Below are 18,569 nucleotides of genomic sequence, written 5' to 3'. Positions count from 1 at the left end.
AATTCCGCGTCTGTCACCTGGAATGTCTGCCTGAGGAGGGGTAAGTACTCATTTTGGAGGGTATATAGGAAGCAGGGCAAGGTGATCATTTTGAACATCGCAGCTCGGCCAAGTATCGTGAGGGGGATTGCTTTCCACCTCAGCGCATCAGCTGCAAAGTTCGTTATGACCCGTTGGATATTGTTTTGATATGAGAGGTTTCTGTGGTGAGATAGATCCCCAGATACGTGAATCCCGCCTGCGCTCTCTGGAGGGCCCCGGGGTGAGGAGGCCACGTCTCCCTGGCCCATGGGCTATATATAGGCTGTCCTGTTTTCAGTTTCTATTTTTGGTAAATTCTGGTGGTTTTTTTTCAGTGTTTTCAATATCTTAAAAATCTGTTATCAGTGGTTACACATTTTCACGCCACTAAAAACAACAGAAAAAGTGTTTTTCTGGTGTTTATGGAACGTTTTGCTTTTATCATTGCTTGCTTTCTGCACTGAAAGAACATGGTATATAGACAGTGTATGTATAGTGTATATGAGGTCCAAAGAGATTTATGCAAATTAATCTTATTGTAGTACACCATGCAATACTTCTTCAGTGAGTCTTTGGTCATGTGCGCTCGCGCTTTCCTTCCCATGTAAACCAGTGAAAAGGCCCTCCCAGCATTCATAGCCCCTTGGGCTGAGAACCGTCAGCTAAGGGACACAGTTGGGATGAATCTTTCTTTGATGGCACATAAAGCACGAAATGATAAATATTTGCATTTTAGTTCCTGGGCATAAGAAAACAGTGCACCGGAATGGACTAAAAAGTCAATAGCATCCCTCAAAAGTGAAAAAAGTAAAAGGAAGAAGAAACAATAATTTAGTGACATCCCTAAAGAACAAAACTCAAGCAGAATAATGTTAGCCAGTCTTTCTTACTGCTAGCTTCTATAACAAAGTTACATTTTATTGACCCCTTCTGTAAGAACAAAATGAGTCTTTCACTTTCCTTTTCCTTTATTTGAATGGCATTTAGTTTGTGGGTGTGCAGGTGTTTTTTCAGTGTTTATATGTTTTCACCGGTGAGTGCTATTTTTCTTTCAGTGGGGTTTTATCAGTTATTATAGGTTTAAACCTAAAACCCCACAGCCTAGCTATATAGGACGGATTTATGCCAATTTATAGCATAGGCCAAGAGGGAGCCATATTTGCCCAGAAGCTCGAACAGTGCGGGGACTGTGTCATCCGGTTGATGTAACGTATAACAAGATATCGTCCTCATAGAGCGAGATCTTTTCTTCCCCCACATCAGTCGGTGTAATTTGAAACCCCCGTTTCTCCCTTTTCTGTCGGATCTCGCACGCCACTATTTCGATTGTGAGGAAAAATAGTAGGGGGGACAACGGGCATCCCTGCCAGGTTCCCCATCTGATGGGGAAGTCATCAGACAACAGTCCGTTCACTTTAACCCAAGCTCAGGGGTCCGCATAGAGGAGTCCAATCCATTGTCGGTATTTGGGTCCAATACCAAACTTGACTAGAGCCGCCTCCAAAAAGGGCCAGTGTACAGCGTCAAACACTTTTTCTGCCAGCTGTATAGTCAGCTGTGTAGTCGAGGGTGGATCAGTATGATTCCTCGAGCGGTCCATGGGGATGGACATGACATCGTTGAAATCACCCCCTATAATGTGTAGCTTACCCGGTGTCTCCAGTAAGATATCAGTCACCCCATGGAGAGTCCTTGCCTGTAGCTTTGGAGGGGCATAGACCGACACTATAGTGACCTTCTACCTCCCCCATGTGCCTGTCACTCCCACGTATGTTTCCTGGGGTCCGTCCATGTACCTGTTACCTTGAACGGGGGGACTTTTTAATCAGGATGGCCACCCTCGGAGAGCCCGCTGTGAAGACCGCCTGTGCTAGGACTGTGTAAACTCCCCTCGCCAGTAACCCACATTTTGTGCCCTTGAGGTGGGTCTACTGTAATAGGATCACGTCTGGGTGAACTTGTTTTACGTATGAGGACACCAACCCTCTCTTGATTTTGTCCCCCAGAAGATTTACGTTCCAGGTGAGTATTGTGTAGGAGTCAGTCTCCATCCCATTCGCCCGGGAGCCTATGTTCAGTCAGTGGACTCACCTGACCCCAGATCTGACCAGTTTTTCATCAACTGAACCTTAAACTTGCCTTTCCTGTGTTTTGCTGGGAATCACTTATCAAACACAAATGGCTGAGGTTACTTGCGGTGAATGCACACATATACATGACCATTTGAGACTGGCTCTGCTCCTGGTTGCTAGTTCAGAAAACTTGGGTAGGAGGCAAAAAAGTCTGGAAACTGCTCTCTTCTGATTGGAGGATTGATTGCATTTTGATGAACACTTTGATCGACTCTGCCTTCCCAAAATGTGGCCCACTGTAAGATAAATACAAGCCCATTGCGCCATTAACATATTTGTCCTGACCTAGAGAAGATGATGATGTACCCAGGGACAGATTACTTATTGCTGCTGTCTTGCAGAAGGCCTGGAAGGAAGCCTTCGTCTCTAGATAACCTTCTACCGCTAGAATAAAAAAATCTGCTGCTCAGATAGAGGAAAGGCTTAGGAAGTGATAAAGTGTGGGGGGGGAGCACTAGTTAGGCTGGGACCAGCTGATGAAACCCATGTGAGGACATCTTGAGAAACGGAGGCATCCAGGAACTCTTAGCACTTTACCATCTAGCTGGCCGGAATCATCCTAAGAAGTACCTAGTACACCAGAGGATGTGAATACGCAGAAATGCATTCTAGAACTTAAAGGGTGGTGAGGCTGTACTGTCCGTGACCAGCTCTGTATTACAGCTGAGCCCACATCTGCCACTATAAATACCCAGTAGGCCACAGAGTTTTATATTGCTAGATCTTGGGGTACATTCCTGTTGACTGATTCTTGCTGTCCTGATTCCAGAACCACTACAATAGGGTTCATTGACATAACAGTTTTCATCTAGCTGCTTTTAAAGTTACAATTTGTTGCTAGCCCTAAATCTAAGTTGGAATCTGTGGGCTAGGATGATGCCACTGATTCCATGAGTGCCTCATCCAGCCAAATATCTTGACCATGGCCATCCAGTTCTAGGATACTGTCAGGGACGGACTGGCCGTAGCGGTCATCCAGCCTTTCCCCAGGAGGCTGGAAGGATGAGGGGCGGTGTTGCAGTGGTGCTGCAATATCGGCCCTCTGTAACAAAACAGCAATGCCTCACACTTGCACACCCCTCTGTCCCCTGGAGGGCTGCTCTGACAAAATTGCCAGAGCTGCTTTGGGTTCCCAATCCGGCCCTGGACACTGTCCCCTGCAGTTGTGGTATTCTCTAGGGATTATTGCTGTGGGCATATTCAAAAATTGGCATCCAGTCACCCTAAAAGAATGTTAGACTATTTACTGCCATAACCTGATTTTTTCCAGTAATTGTGCTCGGATTACTGAACCACAAGTAGCCCCTTACATTTGGACATCAAGACGTTTCCATCTTGCCCTTGGACACTGAACTATTATTTAGTAGATAGGGTGGGATTATGTTCCTGTTAAGCTTGCAGGCTGTTATTGTTTATTACATTTGGATTTTTTTAGAAGAAACTCAGCCATCTCATATTCATGATGCTGTCCCACCTTGTATTCGGAGCTGCCAGTAGATTAGGGCGGAGTGTAGACCTAAAACATTGTAACTAATACATTGTTTGCCATGTCTGGCAACATCTATTCCATTTATTGGTTGATAGAAAGCAAGTAGTAGTAAACTGTAAAGAAAACAAGATTCTTCATATAGAAAAAGGTTTATCCATAAGGTGGTGTTACTAAATATAGTGTCTAGAACTTAAATGCTAATGACTGTTTGCTGTTCTATCTCATCTCCAGAAGATGCTAGCACTTTAGTGGCCAGTCCAGCTTGTAGGTATAGACCTTAGGAAGCTTCCCTTTTCAAAGTTCTTGTAATGAATATGTTCTAGATGGTTTTAGCAGAATCTATCCTCCTACTAGAAGAAGGAAATCCATATTTCTTGGTTCACCTATCGAGGTACAAATGTGATCTTTTGCGGTATTTGTTGAAATAAGCTTTCCTAGTTGCTATTGTGTTCGCTCCCAGGGCGAGTGAAATTGCAGCCTTGTGTCCTTATTAACATACTTTATTTCATAGAAAACGCATCCATCCTTCCAAAAAGATTACTGGATTTCCATGTCAACCAGAACCAATCCACCCTCGTCAACAGAGAAGTCACTTCACATCCTGGATATGAAGAGAGTTTCTCATATTAACTTGAATAAAATTAAAGAGCAGAAATGCATTTGTTAATTTTGATTACATCCCTAAAGGTTTGGCATCTAAAAATTATCCATAGCCTAGTGCTCTTTTATTTATTGTAATATGTTACCAGAAAGTTAATAGGCTCATTCCAAGGTAATTCGCAGGCCAATTAATGTGTAGAAAGGCAGCTACTACAGCACGCTTTCAAAATGTCTCAAGTACTGAAATTTGTAGAGCAGCGAAGTGGAGAGAAGCTTATACTATACAAAGACTGCTTGGATTCTAACCGGACCCCAGGTGCTTATGTCGACCAGCCTACTCTAAGAAACGCATTTGGTTTTGTTTCCTCACCCTTTTTCCATTCTCTCCAGTGTTTCCTGTTTCTTGGTCCTTTTTCCATTCTCTTTAGTTTATTGCCTTCTGTTTTTGAAGCTGAGCTTGCCATTCTATTCAGTGTTTTTGAATATCAGACAAGATCCTATGATCAAAAGGGAAAGGTTACCTATGTGGAAATAGTTATGACATTCGTAAATAATCCACCTGCCTCCCTAGTCCCTTTTGAGAGTTGTAGCGGTAATATGATGTTAGATCCTACTGGATGCCATACATTAAAAAAAATTCCTGTCAGCTGATTTACTAGTGCACTCTGGGACAGTAGGTTAGCATGGTGTGTGTAAAATCCAGTGCAGTTTTTAACCTCTGTGAGGCTGTGCTACCTACCTGCTAACTTTTTTTTAAACATTTTATGCCTTTTTAGGTCTCGCGCCTGCGTTGCAGTGCGCAGGACTGCTCGCGCAGCGAGAGACCTCTTGAAAGGGGTTTGAAAATAGACCTAACAATCGCACAAAAACGTGCGTGTGCTTTTCCTTTTGGCCCACACTATTGGCCTTTGCGTGCGTCTTTTTTTATAAAAGCACGCAATTGACCAAAGGCGGGCGCATTGCTCCACCCATAGCCTATTGGTGTCTGTTACGAGCACTCGACGTCATGTGGTTTCAATTATCATTCCCAGACACGGGCGCGATAATTGAAACTACACGTTTTGCTGTGGCTGGCGTGAGCGCACCACACGCGGACTTCTTCTCTTTTTGGATCCATTTCACAGGGAAGCAACTAAATGAAAGAACTGTTGACGTATTGTTTTGAAGTAGTTACAGGCTCTGTTTAAAATGGACAGCATTTCTAATGGGTGCACCAATTTAAAGCACTGCTGTGGGTACATCCAATAATGCACAGGGTCTAACACATGATCACAAAAAGTAAAGAAATTAGAGTGAAGGAGATACAAAGAGCTCCACCAGCACTGCCGTAGTGACCAGAGCAGAGAAGATGGAGGCGTAAGCCGCGGGCAGCTGCAAAAACATAAAAACACGCTACTATTGCATGTCGGATCACAAGTTTTTTGTTTTTTAAAAGTAAAAAATGCATTCTTTCATTTACTTGAAGTGCCAGCTAAGAAGTATGGATTACATGAAATGGAGAGTCATGGTTGATCAATTAAACACACATTTGTCAATTTTACTCACTTAAAAAATCTCCCCTTTGGAATGAGTTATATAATCCTTAAGAAAAGATGTTACTGTCAGTTTCCAAAAGTAAGGGATGCAATCCTCCTCCCCTTTCAAAACCATACCTGCAGCCTTGCACAGAGGCCTTTAATTCTAGTTTTAGCTTGGCACATCATGCGGCGGGAAGGGTGCTTGAAAGCATGGACTTTAGGCGCTGGACACGGGCCTGCACACCGCCCCCCCCCCCCTTCCATGAGTGCATTTCTTCCTAGGTTTATGAGGGGTCTCCTATTAAGTGTTTTTTTTCTAATGTGCGCCCGAGAGTTTCTTGCCACCGTATAACAGATGTTTATTACACCTCAAAAGTACTCATTTGATCATCCTCAGAAGGATGGAAGGCTGAGCGGCCCCGCTGTTACAATGGGATCACACACAGTCCCACTGTCTGCTGAGCCATCAGCCCCTTAGGCTGGGGAGGCCTCTCCGGATACTTGCATTTTCCTTTTTTTATTTTTTTATTTATCTTGCTTTGTTCAAGTTGTGGTGAAATACATAGGGTGCCGAGAAGAAAGCTGCGGCGCTTGGCTATATGGCCCACCCTTGGGGAAGGGCCTTGGGGTGAAGAGAGCATTTTGCATTACCTTTCCTTGGAAGAGGAGGATGCTCCGGCCCAGGGGCACACACCTCCCCCATCAGTGAGCCTGCCTCCCAGGGCCTCAGCGGCTAGGCCTCTTTACGGGACTTCAAGCTAATCCCGCGGCTCCTGCCTGTGACAGGTCATTGTTAAACACCCCTTCCCACGCCCTCCCCATCGTCCTGAAGACGTGGCTGCAAGGTAGCAATCCCCCCTCTCATCTCTCCCAGCACCAGCTCCGGAGAGCCATGCAGACTGGTTCCTGAGGTTTGGAAGAGTTGCTGACATGACAGCATGCCTAGAGACATTGGATTTCATGTCACAAATCGGTGCATACTGGGACTTGTAGTATTCGGTTGCTTCACTGAAACCAGTTGTTCAAAGTGATCTGTTAACTGTGATTTGTGATACGAGAGCAGGCCTTTGCTAAGTTTTTGGGATTGCAAGTGTGTTCTGTTCTGGGGTACTCAAACACACATGGTAGGTAAGGATCACGTCTGTCCTTCCTTGTCTGGCGTGTGTGATGGTGGGGGTGTCCGTGGTGCTCATAAGAGCTCTCTATCAGATCGCAGACTCGACAGGTGAACACCGCTGAGAAGGGCACAGGTTGGAGCGGAACACCCCCGCCCCCAGGGTGAACCAGGCAACCACGAGATCTTCACCCAAATCTCTACTTCCCCATCATACGTTACCAAACTGTGTGCTCTTAGGCACCTCATCCCTGTTGCTCGCGGCAATTATCTGCCGAAGGCAGCAGCTCTTAGAAACAGAATACACACGCACACACACACACACACACACACCAATCAAAGAAGTGTCAAATTTCCATTTATTAAGTGAAACGGTGATAACTCCCGCCCTCGTTTATTCACTCCAGAGAACAGGGGTTTCAATTCTGGCAAAGCAAACTTAGGGTTTCACTATATCGTGGGTCCGCTGTAACTAGCCCAGCTGAAAGGGGAATATGCAACCGCTTTTACTCACAATGATACTTATATAAAATGTTGTCCCGAAGGACATGTACAACACACTGGGAGAGTGAGCGTCTTACATGCCCCTGTAGGGAACGAAAGGCTGGGTCAGCGGGATTAAACGTGTTACCTCCTGGGGGCAGACAGACACATACACATACCTCTACAGCTGCAGCACAACCAACTGAGCTGCACACAACAACACATGTCTATGGGAGAGCATGAAATTCTCACTTTTCAACTAAATGTTATGAAGACAGTGAAAATAAAACAGGGAATAGGCCAGAAATAATATATTTGCAATGTTATTAGGTTTAACTGGTGGCTGCCTCTTACTGCCGGACCGCTCTGTAGTGCTCAGATACCTTTGGGTCGAGTTTGTGCTATATACGTTTTCATTTACTTAAAATGTCTTTCTCCTCTGTTACTCCTGTGTCCGCTCCCCATTGCTTTTGCAAAGCAATAGGTCTCACATTACTAAATGTTTGCGCTATTGGTGTTGCTTTATTTGTAGCAATGCCAATAGCTCAAACTTTTACAAATGCGAAACCTATTGCATTGCAAATGCTTGTTATAATGAGAAATCAAAATGTTTTAGAAACTGCAGTCTCTTGAACTATTCCTTTTACAGTACGTCTTTAAAAAAATGATGTACGCTTTGAGGGGGAAAGGGTGGTGTGTGTATACATAAATCACAAAAAGGTGTGACATGACCCCCACACAGATGGCAATACTCAGTGTTCATGAATTTGATGAAGATTCCTTATATTACCAATATCCACGTGGATGGAAAAGTGTTCATTTTATTAATATTGCAAGAATTCAAGTTGGCCTTGTTGTGACTAATCTATCACACAGGTTTTGGTAATGTAATACTTATGATGGTGCAATTTACACTGATCTACAAGGATCATAACTATGCCTGTGAAGTCTATAGAATTTCAAAGATTTTATCAGCCATGATGTAGAAGGTTTCTATTTTCTAATTATTGGTTCTTTTGACAGGGTATTCAGCGAAAACGCCCCTCAGAGGTGCAGAGTGCCCTTCTTAGACGCCACCTTCTTGAGCTCACTCAGAGCTTCATCATACCTCTGGTGAGTATGAGGCATGGTGATTCCTGGGCAACAGATAGGGAGGTGATCAGGCATTGTGGCAAAGCACTTGGGGGACACAATCTTAAGCACATATTCTTTGAGACAGACACACATACATTTTGTGTTCAGTGAAGAGATAAGGCCTTGGATGACATATTTTATTTGGCTTATAGAAACTTGAGAGAAGTCCTCCAAGAATTTGCAATTTCAAGTGGAAGTGTGTTTCTTTAGTTTAGGACCAGCTCCTGATTATGACCTTTGTTGTTGAATAGTTCGGCGGTTTTGGAACTACGTTCCTCTTCTAAATTGATTTCATGTTTTTAGTTCATTGACTTAATATTGGATTCTCGACAAGGATCCTCTTGCCTAGGCTGGAGGCAGAGTCATCCATTGTTTGTGGAAATGTCAGCTAGTTGTTGAAGCTGAAGAGGTTAGTGAATGGGATGATGATGATGTAGATATCAAACAAGGGAATGCTGAGGGAAGCAAACTATAAAGTAATTTGGAGCGGTGTCCATCCAACAAGTCATTGAAGAGACTAGCATATCAAGTAGTATGTGGAACTCGTTGTAGGTGTCGCATAAGGGCAAAACTGGTGCAGGTTAGTGTAGTAGAGGATTTCGCTGAGGCATGGAATCTATGAACCTTGTATAGAACTTATGGTATGGATGGAGCTGGCAGACATAAGCATGAGCAGAAAAATGCATTTGGAGATGTAACCAAATGGTTGTGGTTAGGCCCAAATCATATGACTGGTTGGGATAAGTTGTTGGTTGAAAGGGGCCACTTAGAATGCAGCACAAGCATGAAGGTGGAGCAGGCCAGTCAATGCCTCATCTTTGGAATGTAAGTATACAGCAAGGAATCATTTTGTAAGTGAATTTATTTGGCTAAAAGTATGTTGATCTTGCTTTCTCGACCTCACTTTGGCCTTTCTCTAAAAACATCTTGTAGAGAAGTCTGAAGTGAATCTGACGTTATTATCTCTCTCCTCAAGGAGCGGTACGTGGCCAGTCTGATGCCCTTGCAGAAAGCAATAACCGCCTGGAAGGTACAGTGCTGTCTTTGTCTGAGAGCTGCTTGTTTTTGCTACTTTAGATCTATAGCCTATTTCAAAGGAGCTAGAAGCGTTTCTTACAGAACATGTATCATATTGAAGAGAGTGACTGAGAAGTTCCTCTGATTGAGACTTTTGCATTCAACACCCTTCAGCAGAGCACCCGTTTAAACACATTAAGGTTCAGTAATTTACTTTGGTGTAAAATATCACACTCAATAAATGGCTACATGCTATTGTACGATTCACATAATATATAGAACTATAGATCTTTAACTGAATAACTGAGAATATTTTTCCCTGAAGGGTTCCCAGTGACTTCATATGGGCAATAAGAGCAAAGCCCAGGTTCTCTATGAGGTCACTATGAACCCCTAGGTGAAAAATATCTCAGTTATTCACATTTTAACAGTATATAATTGTATGTTTTATTTGCTACCCCCAATCATCTGCACCTGTGGTGGCTCAGAGGAGTAATGGTGGAGCCATTTGTGACATCAAAATGAATGTTAAACACCTGACACCCTGCCACATACCTCACCCTCTGCAAACCCCCCACCATCCTTACACCCCTCCCCCAAACTTCATAATAAGCACTTGAACTCCTGCCACCCACCCCCACCAACCTCTGCTCTATTCCGCTCCTTCCAAGACTAAACCTGTGCTCTCCGCTCTCACTTTGAGAGCTGGCACCAGGCTGACTACAGCTGTGTGTAAGTCGATTATCAGTGTAGGTTGATTTCTATCCAGTTGTACAATACAACATGTTCCTATGGAACCCATATATAACAAAGCAATTACAAAGGAAGCAAATTACTGTGATGTATGATAAGGCTGCAATCTCTGATGGTAGCCAGATGGAGGACCTTACGACTCGGGGAGTGGACAAGCTATGTTCATACGTGAAAGTGCGACCATGCCCTGACCCAAATTTATTCAGAATTGAAGCCAGCGAGAAGTAGGGATTGTGAAGTCCAGGTTTAGGTAGACCTTGTTCTGCTCAAGCCTTCCATCAACCCTTGCCCGGCAGTTCAATGGTGAAATGCCAGGTCATAATTCATTAGCAGAGGATCATATTTAGACGATTGGTGGGCAAACTTAAATTAGTGTATTACATTGCCGTGCTGATCATACTGCGTAGCCTGCTTTTGATGAATTCTAAATCTTATTATAAATATAGTAAGCAGCAGCACCGATAACAGAGGCTTCTGGAGTACCCCACAAGTGATCCAAAGACTGAAAACCATCATCTGTGATTACGCCTACATCTGCTAGAAAAGGACTCCCTCCGGGCAGAACCTTAAACTACTTCCAAACACCACAGCACTATTTCATAATCAGTCTTGTAGAAGGCTGCTGCATGGCGTCACATGGGACTAAAACCCGTGTGAATCTCCAATGCCAAAGCTTTTGCATCTTCCAAAGTCACATATGAGGATTGCAAAGAAGAGTTTTTGGAGTTTATAGGCAGCACTTGTCTATGCATTCTTTCCACTGACTTCTTCCCATTTTACAATCATAGAATAACCAGAATAACTTTTCTCATTAGGGAAGGACTCTAAAATGTCCAAATGTGGCATGCAGCACTCACAAAAAAGCCATAAAGTAAACATCATGATCAATTAATCATTTCATTGTATGTGGTCCATTAAAGATCTTCTGCTATGTGTGCCGCTAATTGTCTTGGCATCAAGACTTCATTATGTCAGCAACTTATCATATTGAAAACACGCAAGTCCAGATCATTTCCAAAATCTTATCATCTTCAACACATTAATCAGTCACTTGGACATATCACATCTCAATAAAAACAAGACAGAAATGTAAATGAGTTGTGGAATGTGCCATTGGTGATAAAATATTACTTAATTCACTTTAGCTAACAATGCTCCTTTAAATCCATAACATCCTCCTTAAGAGCTCATAGTATCTTGTTTCCCTCGAGGGCCTCTGTATGCACCCATTGACCCGCATTGTAATTTTTCCTTTTCTGTGCACCGTGGTGATATTTTCATATTCTTCAAACTCATGTTGTCGTTTTTCTCTCTGCGGTTCAGAATCCTCCTCAGGTGCGACCTTTCCGGCAGGAGGAGTTTTTAAAGACGCTGGAACATGCAGGTCCCCAGCTTACTTCAGTCCTCAAGGGGGATTGGCTTGGACTCTACAGGTATGGGTTTAACTATTGCTTAGGTCTACATCCGTCTAGACCCTCGTGACATCGATGAGTCATATGTAGCTTGTGTACTCCATTTGTAGTGAAAGTGCAGGATGTGGATGTTGGCTCTACTCTTTTTCATAAGGCGACCTGCTCTACAGATATAACACGTGTAGCATAATAAACGTGCACCCATGTAGCAAGAATGGGTGTCAGATCTGCTAAGCATTCTGTGATTAACCAGGCAAGAGAGTGCGAATTTGAACAGATGTGACGAGGGAGCCATTGGACCTGAGTCTGCAAGGAGATTGTGCCACACGTGGAAGCTGTTTTAGTTGAAAACAATACTCGAATGGTGGTGGACCACATTTAAGTGGAAGGCTTTCATGTAAGAAGCGTGTTGTTTGAAGTGAGAGATTCCATGAAGGCGAGGTGGCCTTGGATATGATATATGATGCTAGACTGGAAGTGGAGAATACAAAAAAGTGATGGATTGAATGCTTGATTTAATGTCGGCAAGTGGTAATTACCCGAGGCTGCATTCCAGACCACCATTACTTCACACCATGCCACCTCCGATTAGACACAGCCACGTGTAAATCTGCCTTGGTCCCACACCAGTAGGAACAGTCGAGCCGAACTGCCAAGACAGGCTCTGTCTGAGCTGGAAGTTAAACAACTCAAGACCAATTTCAGCCTATTTGGGCATCTTCAGCCGGATGCAGCTTGGTGGCAAAGTGTACATCAGTGGGACAACGAAGAGTAAAATAAAGAGATGGATGGAAGCTTGAATTAAGCTCAGGTTGAATCTAACACATGCAAATCAGCCTTGGCCTTGCTCCAAAAGTAACAGTCTAGCCCAAACGGACATGTCCATTTCTTCAAGCTGTCCACCCATCTCTTTTTGGTATTCTTAACTGGAAGTGGAACAGCGACACTGAGAGGATGGAGAGCAGAAGCCCAGTAAGGGTAAATGTTGGGGAGAGTGGAACGAAGTTTTGATGAAGTAGCAGAAGCATGCAGTGTAGACTGAGTGATACTGCCTATTGGACTCTGCTTCAGCATCTCAGTTGATCATATGCCATTCTTTCACAGGCGCTTTTTTAGGTCCCCTAACTTTGACGGCTGGTACCGCCAGAGGCATAAGGAGATGACCCAGAAGCTAGAAACCCTCCACCTTGAAGTCATCTGTGAGGCTGTGAGTTCCACTCTTTCCTGGCAAGACTTTTTGCTTTACATATGTCAGCAAATCTCTATTTATGGATGGCAAAAGCAAGCATTACTGTCAAATAAGAGAATAGATTATTCACATCGCTCCTCTGTGTGCTTTATTGTACATTAAAATCAGTATACAGAGTAATCCCGCTAAGAACCTTCTAAGGGTGCCCTTTTGACTCATCTTGCTGATTTACTTGCAGAAGAGAAGTTGCTGATGTTTCCATAAGATATTTCTCTTATGGGAGCCTAGACAACATTTGAGATGCTAAGCACTGTAGAGTATCTGGAGAATTGAAACACATTTTAGTTATATGATTGGCCGAAACATGAGTTGAGGTCTTACCTAAATAAATATTTAACCATAGGACAAAGCCAGTAGATGCTAGTACACAAAAATGCGATTGGAGAACTATGCAACATGGGTTGAGAGATGCTTTTCACATGGATCACGGATTCATTTGAGAATGAGCTACGATGTACAAATTGGAGGAAAGGTAACTTAACCAGAGGATAGTGACAGGAGGAAGTATTAGTAGGTGAGCTACAGGAGACCATGTCATTTAATAGAAATTTCAGAATCCCACAAGCAAAATAACTTTAAAAGAATGGTATGAGGAAAAGGATGTGTGGCAGAGAACTGATGCTGGTAGTTATGTTCTAAATGTAGGATTTCAAACAGTTTACAGAATTAATGTTATGCAACATGAAAATAGGTGTGTGTATTTTTTCAGGTAAACAGTGTGCTTGCTAAGAAACACTCTGCACATCGGGTGTGCAGTATATAGGCAATAGTCTGTAGAAGACATTGTGTTGCAAAAGGGTTAATTAGCTTAGGCAGTGTTGATGACTGAAAATGCATGCAGAAAACCCACATACCAAGCGGAGATAGCAGATGATCTCATCACGCTAGTTAATGGACACAACTATCTGCCAAGGTGCAGTGTTTACTGAACCAGACAGAGTATGTTGAATGTGGGAGACACATCGTTGAAGTTGTACTGACCCTGAACTAGCCAGGGAGTAGTTTGAAGGCCCTGCGAGGATCATTGATTGGTACCAGTGAGGGCAAGAGGCGAGTTAGGAGTCAGGTGGATCCTGGTTTAGCAAAACACAGATAACCTCATGAGAACCACTGGTGCAGGAAAGGAACATGATGTTGTGTAAGCCAGCTTTTAGTCAATAAAATGAGGGGTGCGGATGCCTCGGTGAAGCTCACAGAGGCAGTTGTGCAGATTTCCGTCGCACCCACAGCCGCTGCCCCGTTTGTGCCATTCCCAGAGAGCGAGGGAAAGAGGTCAGAGCTGGCTTACTGGTGCTTGCTGCTACAGCTGTTATTCACGACAACCCAACCCTCATGGAACACCTCAACTTCTGACTACAAACAACGCTAAGAGGCACCCTCTCCTACAGACCCCCAGGACCTTGACAAGCCTTCTGCGAAACCATCTCCAATCTCATCGCTACTCTTGGCATCGACTCTCACCACTACCCCCTGATCTGCGATCTCAATTACCACATTGATGACCCCAATGATGCCAACTCTGCCTCCCTCCTGGAGAACCTACACAACATTGGCCTCACCCAACTAGTCACCCAACCCATGCAGAAAGCTGGACACACAGACCACAGAACTCACCTGGACCGACCATGCCATGGTGCACTTTACCATCGCCCACGCCCAGCAAACCCCTGCCATGCAACACCACTCCAACTGTGCAGCTGGGGTAAGATTACTGAAACACAATGGACCCAGGCCATCAGCACTACATGACCGGAAACTTCAGCTGATCTCGACCAGGCCGTCCAACCAATGTGGCAAGAGAATTGGCTCATTGAAACCAGCAAAAACCTACAGCTGTCTCAAACTCAACTCCAACAAAACAGAAGTACTGATCTTCAGGAAGAACACCTCCACATAGGACCACAGTTGGTGGCCAGCGGAACTCTGACCAACACTCACACTGACAGACATTGCATCATCCTCGACAGCCAGCTAACCATGAAAGGACAAGTCAACGCATTTGCCTCCTCTTGCTTCCACATGCTTTGCAAAATCTTCAGATGGATCCCAGTAAACCAGAAAGACAGTCAACCAGGCCCTCATCACCAGCCACCTTGACTGGCAACGCTCTCTACGCCGGAATTTCCCCCCAGCTCCTCAAAAGACTCCGGACCATACAGAACACCACAGCCAGACTCATCTTGGAGCTCCCCAGACGGACATGCCACCCCCCACCTCAGAAACCTCTACTGGCTACCCATCCAGAAGAGATGCCAGTTCAAGATCCTCACACATGCATACAAGGCTTTGCACAACCTAAGACCATTCTACATCAACCACCAACTGAACTTTCACCAACCTGCAAGACCGCTGTGCTCTGCCTCTCTCACCCTTGCAGACCCCTGCATCCTTCACAGCCACAGAGGGGGTTGCTCCTTATCTTACATCACTGCCAGCATCTGGAACGCCCTGCCCCTCCACCTCCGAACAGCACCCTCCCTGGCAGACTTCAGAAAGAAACTCAAGACTTGGCTTTTTGATGGAGACACAGCACTCACAGTCCCTAGATACCCTTAGTGGTGACAATACTGCGCTATACAAATACTGATTTATTAATTGATTCAGGGTTGAAGGACCAGATTCTCCTACTCTATCTTGATTCACAGAATTATTTTTGTGCTGTTGATTTACTGCACTGCGGGTAATTAAAGATTGTTTCATTCTTATGCATTGCACTGCACTATAAAAATACATGTAGCCATTTTGCTAGTGCTTAGCCGTCATTGCCAATATATATATATCACCTTCTTCCGTCATCAATCGGATTGCTCCAAGTACGGACATGGACCCAAGTTGAGTGCAAGACGTTGTTTATTCCTTTATCGCCATAACGCGTTTCACCACCCGCGAGCCTTGTTCACATGACATGGCGGTGCTGACTAATTGGCATTTTTAAAGTGACAGTGCATAATAGGTGAGCATCACTTGACATTAAAAATCATGGACATAGAACAGCAAATGATAGACTCTTCTATAATTGGGCACTGCATATTTAAATACACAAATTGCTACAACATATACATAAATAACGTTGGCCTTTTAAAATATTGCTATATCATTTACAATATGTCATTTCATGCCACAATTGAAATTAATGTCAAATACATGAACTAAATTGCATTCAATGTATTAGATATCCACCTGGTCAAATTTGTGATAGAATGCCCCAACATGTCCTACATGCTGCATTCAATGAAAAACAACACTCCCAGGCAATATATAACAAGTTTGAAATGTAGAAAAAGAGTTCACAAAAAAATATTAAAAAGTCATACATTTTTATCGTATCAACGAATATATATATATGTACTTAAAAAACAAAAGTTCATTAACTTTCATTAATACATTTCATAAAATCATTACAAAAATCAATTAATTGAAATTAATAACGACGGATTCTTCGACGCGCGTTTCGACACTGAAGGTGTCTTCGTCACGAAATTACCATCAAAAAAATAATTTGAAAAATCCAAAGATGTAGGATGGATGCCGTTTTTAGAGTTTTAATTCCCTTTTTTTTTTTTAAACACGATGACTGTGGGGCGCAATCGCCTCGTGAAGTACAAGATTTCAAGCTGATATTGTCGTCTATACGAAGGCTGAAATATCGTTTGTTTAAAAATTTCCGTTCGGATTCGAACTGAACACGTGATGTGTGTTCATTAGTCAAATTAGTAAACGCTCTGACTTCCGCCAAGGTTTCCGCGCTGAAAAAAACAAGGTATCACTCGCCACACTAAACCACGCATTGGCAGAATACGGGAGCCTTTCATTGCCCCTGAAGATTACATACTAAATCAAGGAGTCAGTATATGCTGTCCCATTCACGCTTACATTTTTACCTTGTTCTTCCAGGACTGCTTTCAGATCCTCGTTTTTTCAGCGCGGAAACCTTGGCGGAAGTCAGAGCGTTTACTAAATTGAATAATGAACACACATCACGTGTTCAGTTCGGATCGTAATGGAAAGTTTTAAACAAACGATATTTGAGCCTTCGTATAGGTGACAATATCAGCTTGAAACGTTGTACTTCACGAGGCGATCGCGCCCCACAGTCATCGTGTTTTTAAAAAAAGGGAACTAAAACTCCAAGGACGGCATCCATCCTACATTTTTGGATTTTTCAAATAATTTTTTTGATGGTAATTTCCTGACGAAGACACCTTCTGTGTCGAAACGCGCGTCGAAGAAGCCGTCGTTATTAATTTCAATTTGTTGCTTTTTGTAATGATTTTATGAAATGTATTAATGAAAGTTAATGAACTTTTGTTTTTTAAGTATATATTCGTTGATACGATTAAAATGTATGATTTTTTAATATATTTTTTGTGAACTCTTTTTTACGTTGCAAAATTGTTATATATTGCCTGGGAGTGTTGTTTTTCATTGTATGCTTTACCCTGTCCCAGGAATTGTACTTATTCACAGGGGGTCCTTGATATTTTCAAGCTACATACTGCATTCGCCATCCAGTTCCTGCTGAATAACGATAAAATATCATATGCTGCAAATTAAACAGAGTTTCTTTTGAATGATTAGGATAAATCCTCAAAGTAAGCATCCACATGCTGTATAGGTGTGCCTCATTAGGATATCTGGTATGTTTGTTTTTTGTGGTGCTAAAGTGCTAACGTGATGTTTATGAAATAAAAAAAGAAAAAAGGGGTGTCTGATAAATAAATATAATTAATGCTGGAAGCATTGTTCCATCTCCGTAATATTGTTTTCACAGTTAATGTATCTATTTTAATCTAAGTATAATTCTTCTTTTCTTTCTGGTTACTGATGGTGGTTACTGTCCCGTGTCTTTTAAATACTTGATATACGACCACCAATTCGAGATCCTTTGGAACTATTAATATTGATAGAATTTTTAGATCTTTTTCTTTTTAAATCAGACTTCATTGAAGTTTGGGCACTTTTTATGCAAATGTCTATATATACTTCTGTATATGCAGTATCAGTAAAAGGGGTAACCATCTCTTAAGCCACACACATGTTTATTGTCTACAGATGTTCTGAAATTATAAAAGTGCTACTTGTGTACAAAAATGCATACAATAAAATCCACATTAATGTCCGATTGCATAAATAAATACATAAACATATAGTACATAAATATATAAATTTACATATAAATATATAGCAGCACCTAACTGTACAAATCATAGTGTATAGTAATGTGTGTGTGTGTGTGTATATATATATATATATAGATTATGATATACATATATATATATATATATATATATATATATATATATGTATATATATATGTATATCATAATGTTGTATGGTGGACTTACCCACAATGTGCTCAGAGCAAGAGCAGGGGCGTCAGCTCCCTGTCCTTTCTTCCGCTGGAGTCTTCGATAAAACAATGCAAAGGCTTTTCTTGCCATCATAGCTTGTTTTTATTATTGAGAAATATTGATGTAGAACATTAGGACTGCAGTAACGTATCTCTCTCTCCTTTAGGATATTGAAACATGGATGAAAGACAAGTCGGAGGTGGAGATTGTCGATCTAGTCCTGAAACTTCGGGACAAACTGGTAAGCTTCCATAATGCCCTCTTGGAGAACATCTGCTGAGGGTGTGTTGTGTTTAA

At 42.7% G+C, this 18,569-nt stretch overlaps 1 protein-coding gene across 2 annotated transcripts in view; it reads left to right on the top strand.

Moving 5' to 3' along the window:
- The window catches only part of DENND6B (DENN domain containing 6B), a 269,667-nt gene that overhangs the window by 221,524 nt on the left and 29,574 nt on the right, over positions 1-18,569 (top strand). For both annotated transcript variants that reach the window (XM_078677849.1, XM_078677845.1), the window contains 5 exons: positions 8,380-8,469; positions 9,467-9,520; positions 11,584-11,693; positions 12,777-12,879; positions 18,439-18,513. In XM_078677849.1, coding sequence (XP_078533975.1) covers positions 8,380-8,469; positions 9,467-9,520; positions 11,584-11,693; positions 12,777-12,879; positions 18,439-18,513 — 432 coding nt within the window. The remainder of the gene's footprint in view (positions 1-8,379; positions 8,470-9,466; positions 9,521-11,583; positions 11,694-12,776; positions 12,880-18,438; positions 18,514-18,569) is intronic.

The sequence above is a fragment of the Lissotriton helveticus genome, chromosome 1_1 (assembly GCF_964261635.1).
Source record: "Lissotriton helveticus chromosome 1_1, aLisHel1.1, whole genome shotgun sequence".
NCBI classification, from domain to species: domain Eukaryota; kingdom Metazoa; phylum Chordata; class Amphibia; order Caudata; family Salamandridae; genus Lissotriton; species Lissotriton helveticus.
Note: the sequence above shows the minus strand (reverse complement) of the source record. Positions and strands in the feature narration are given on the sequence as shown.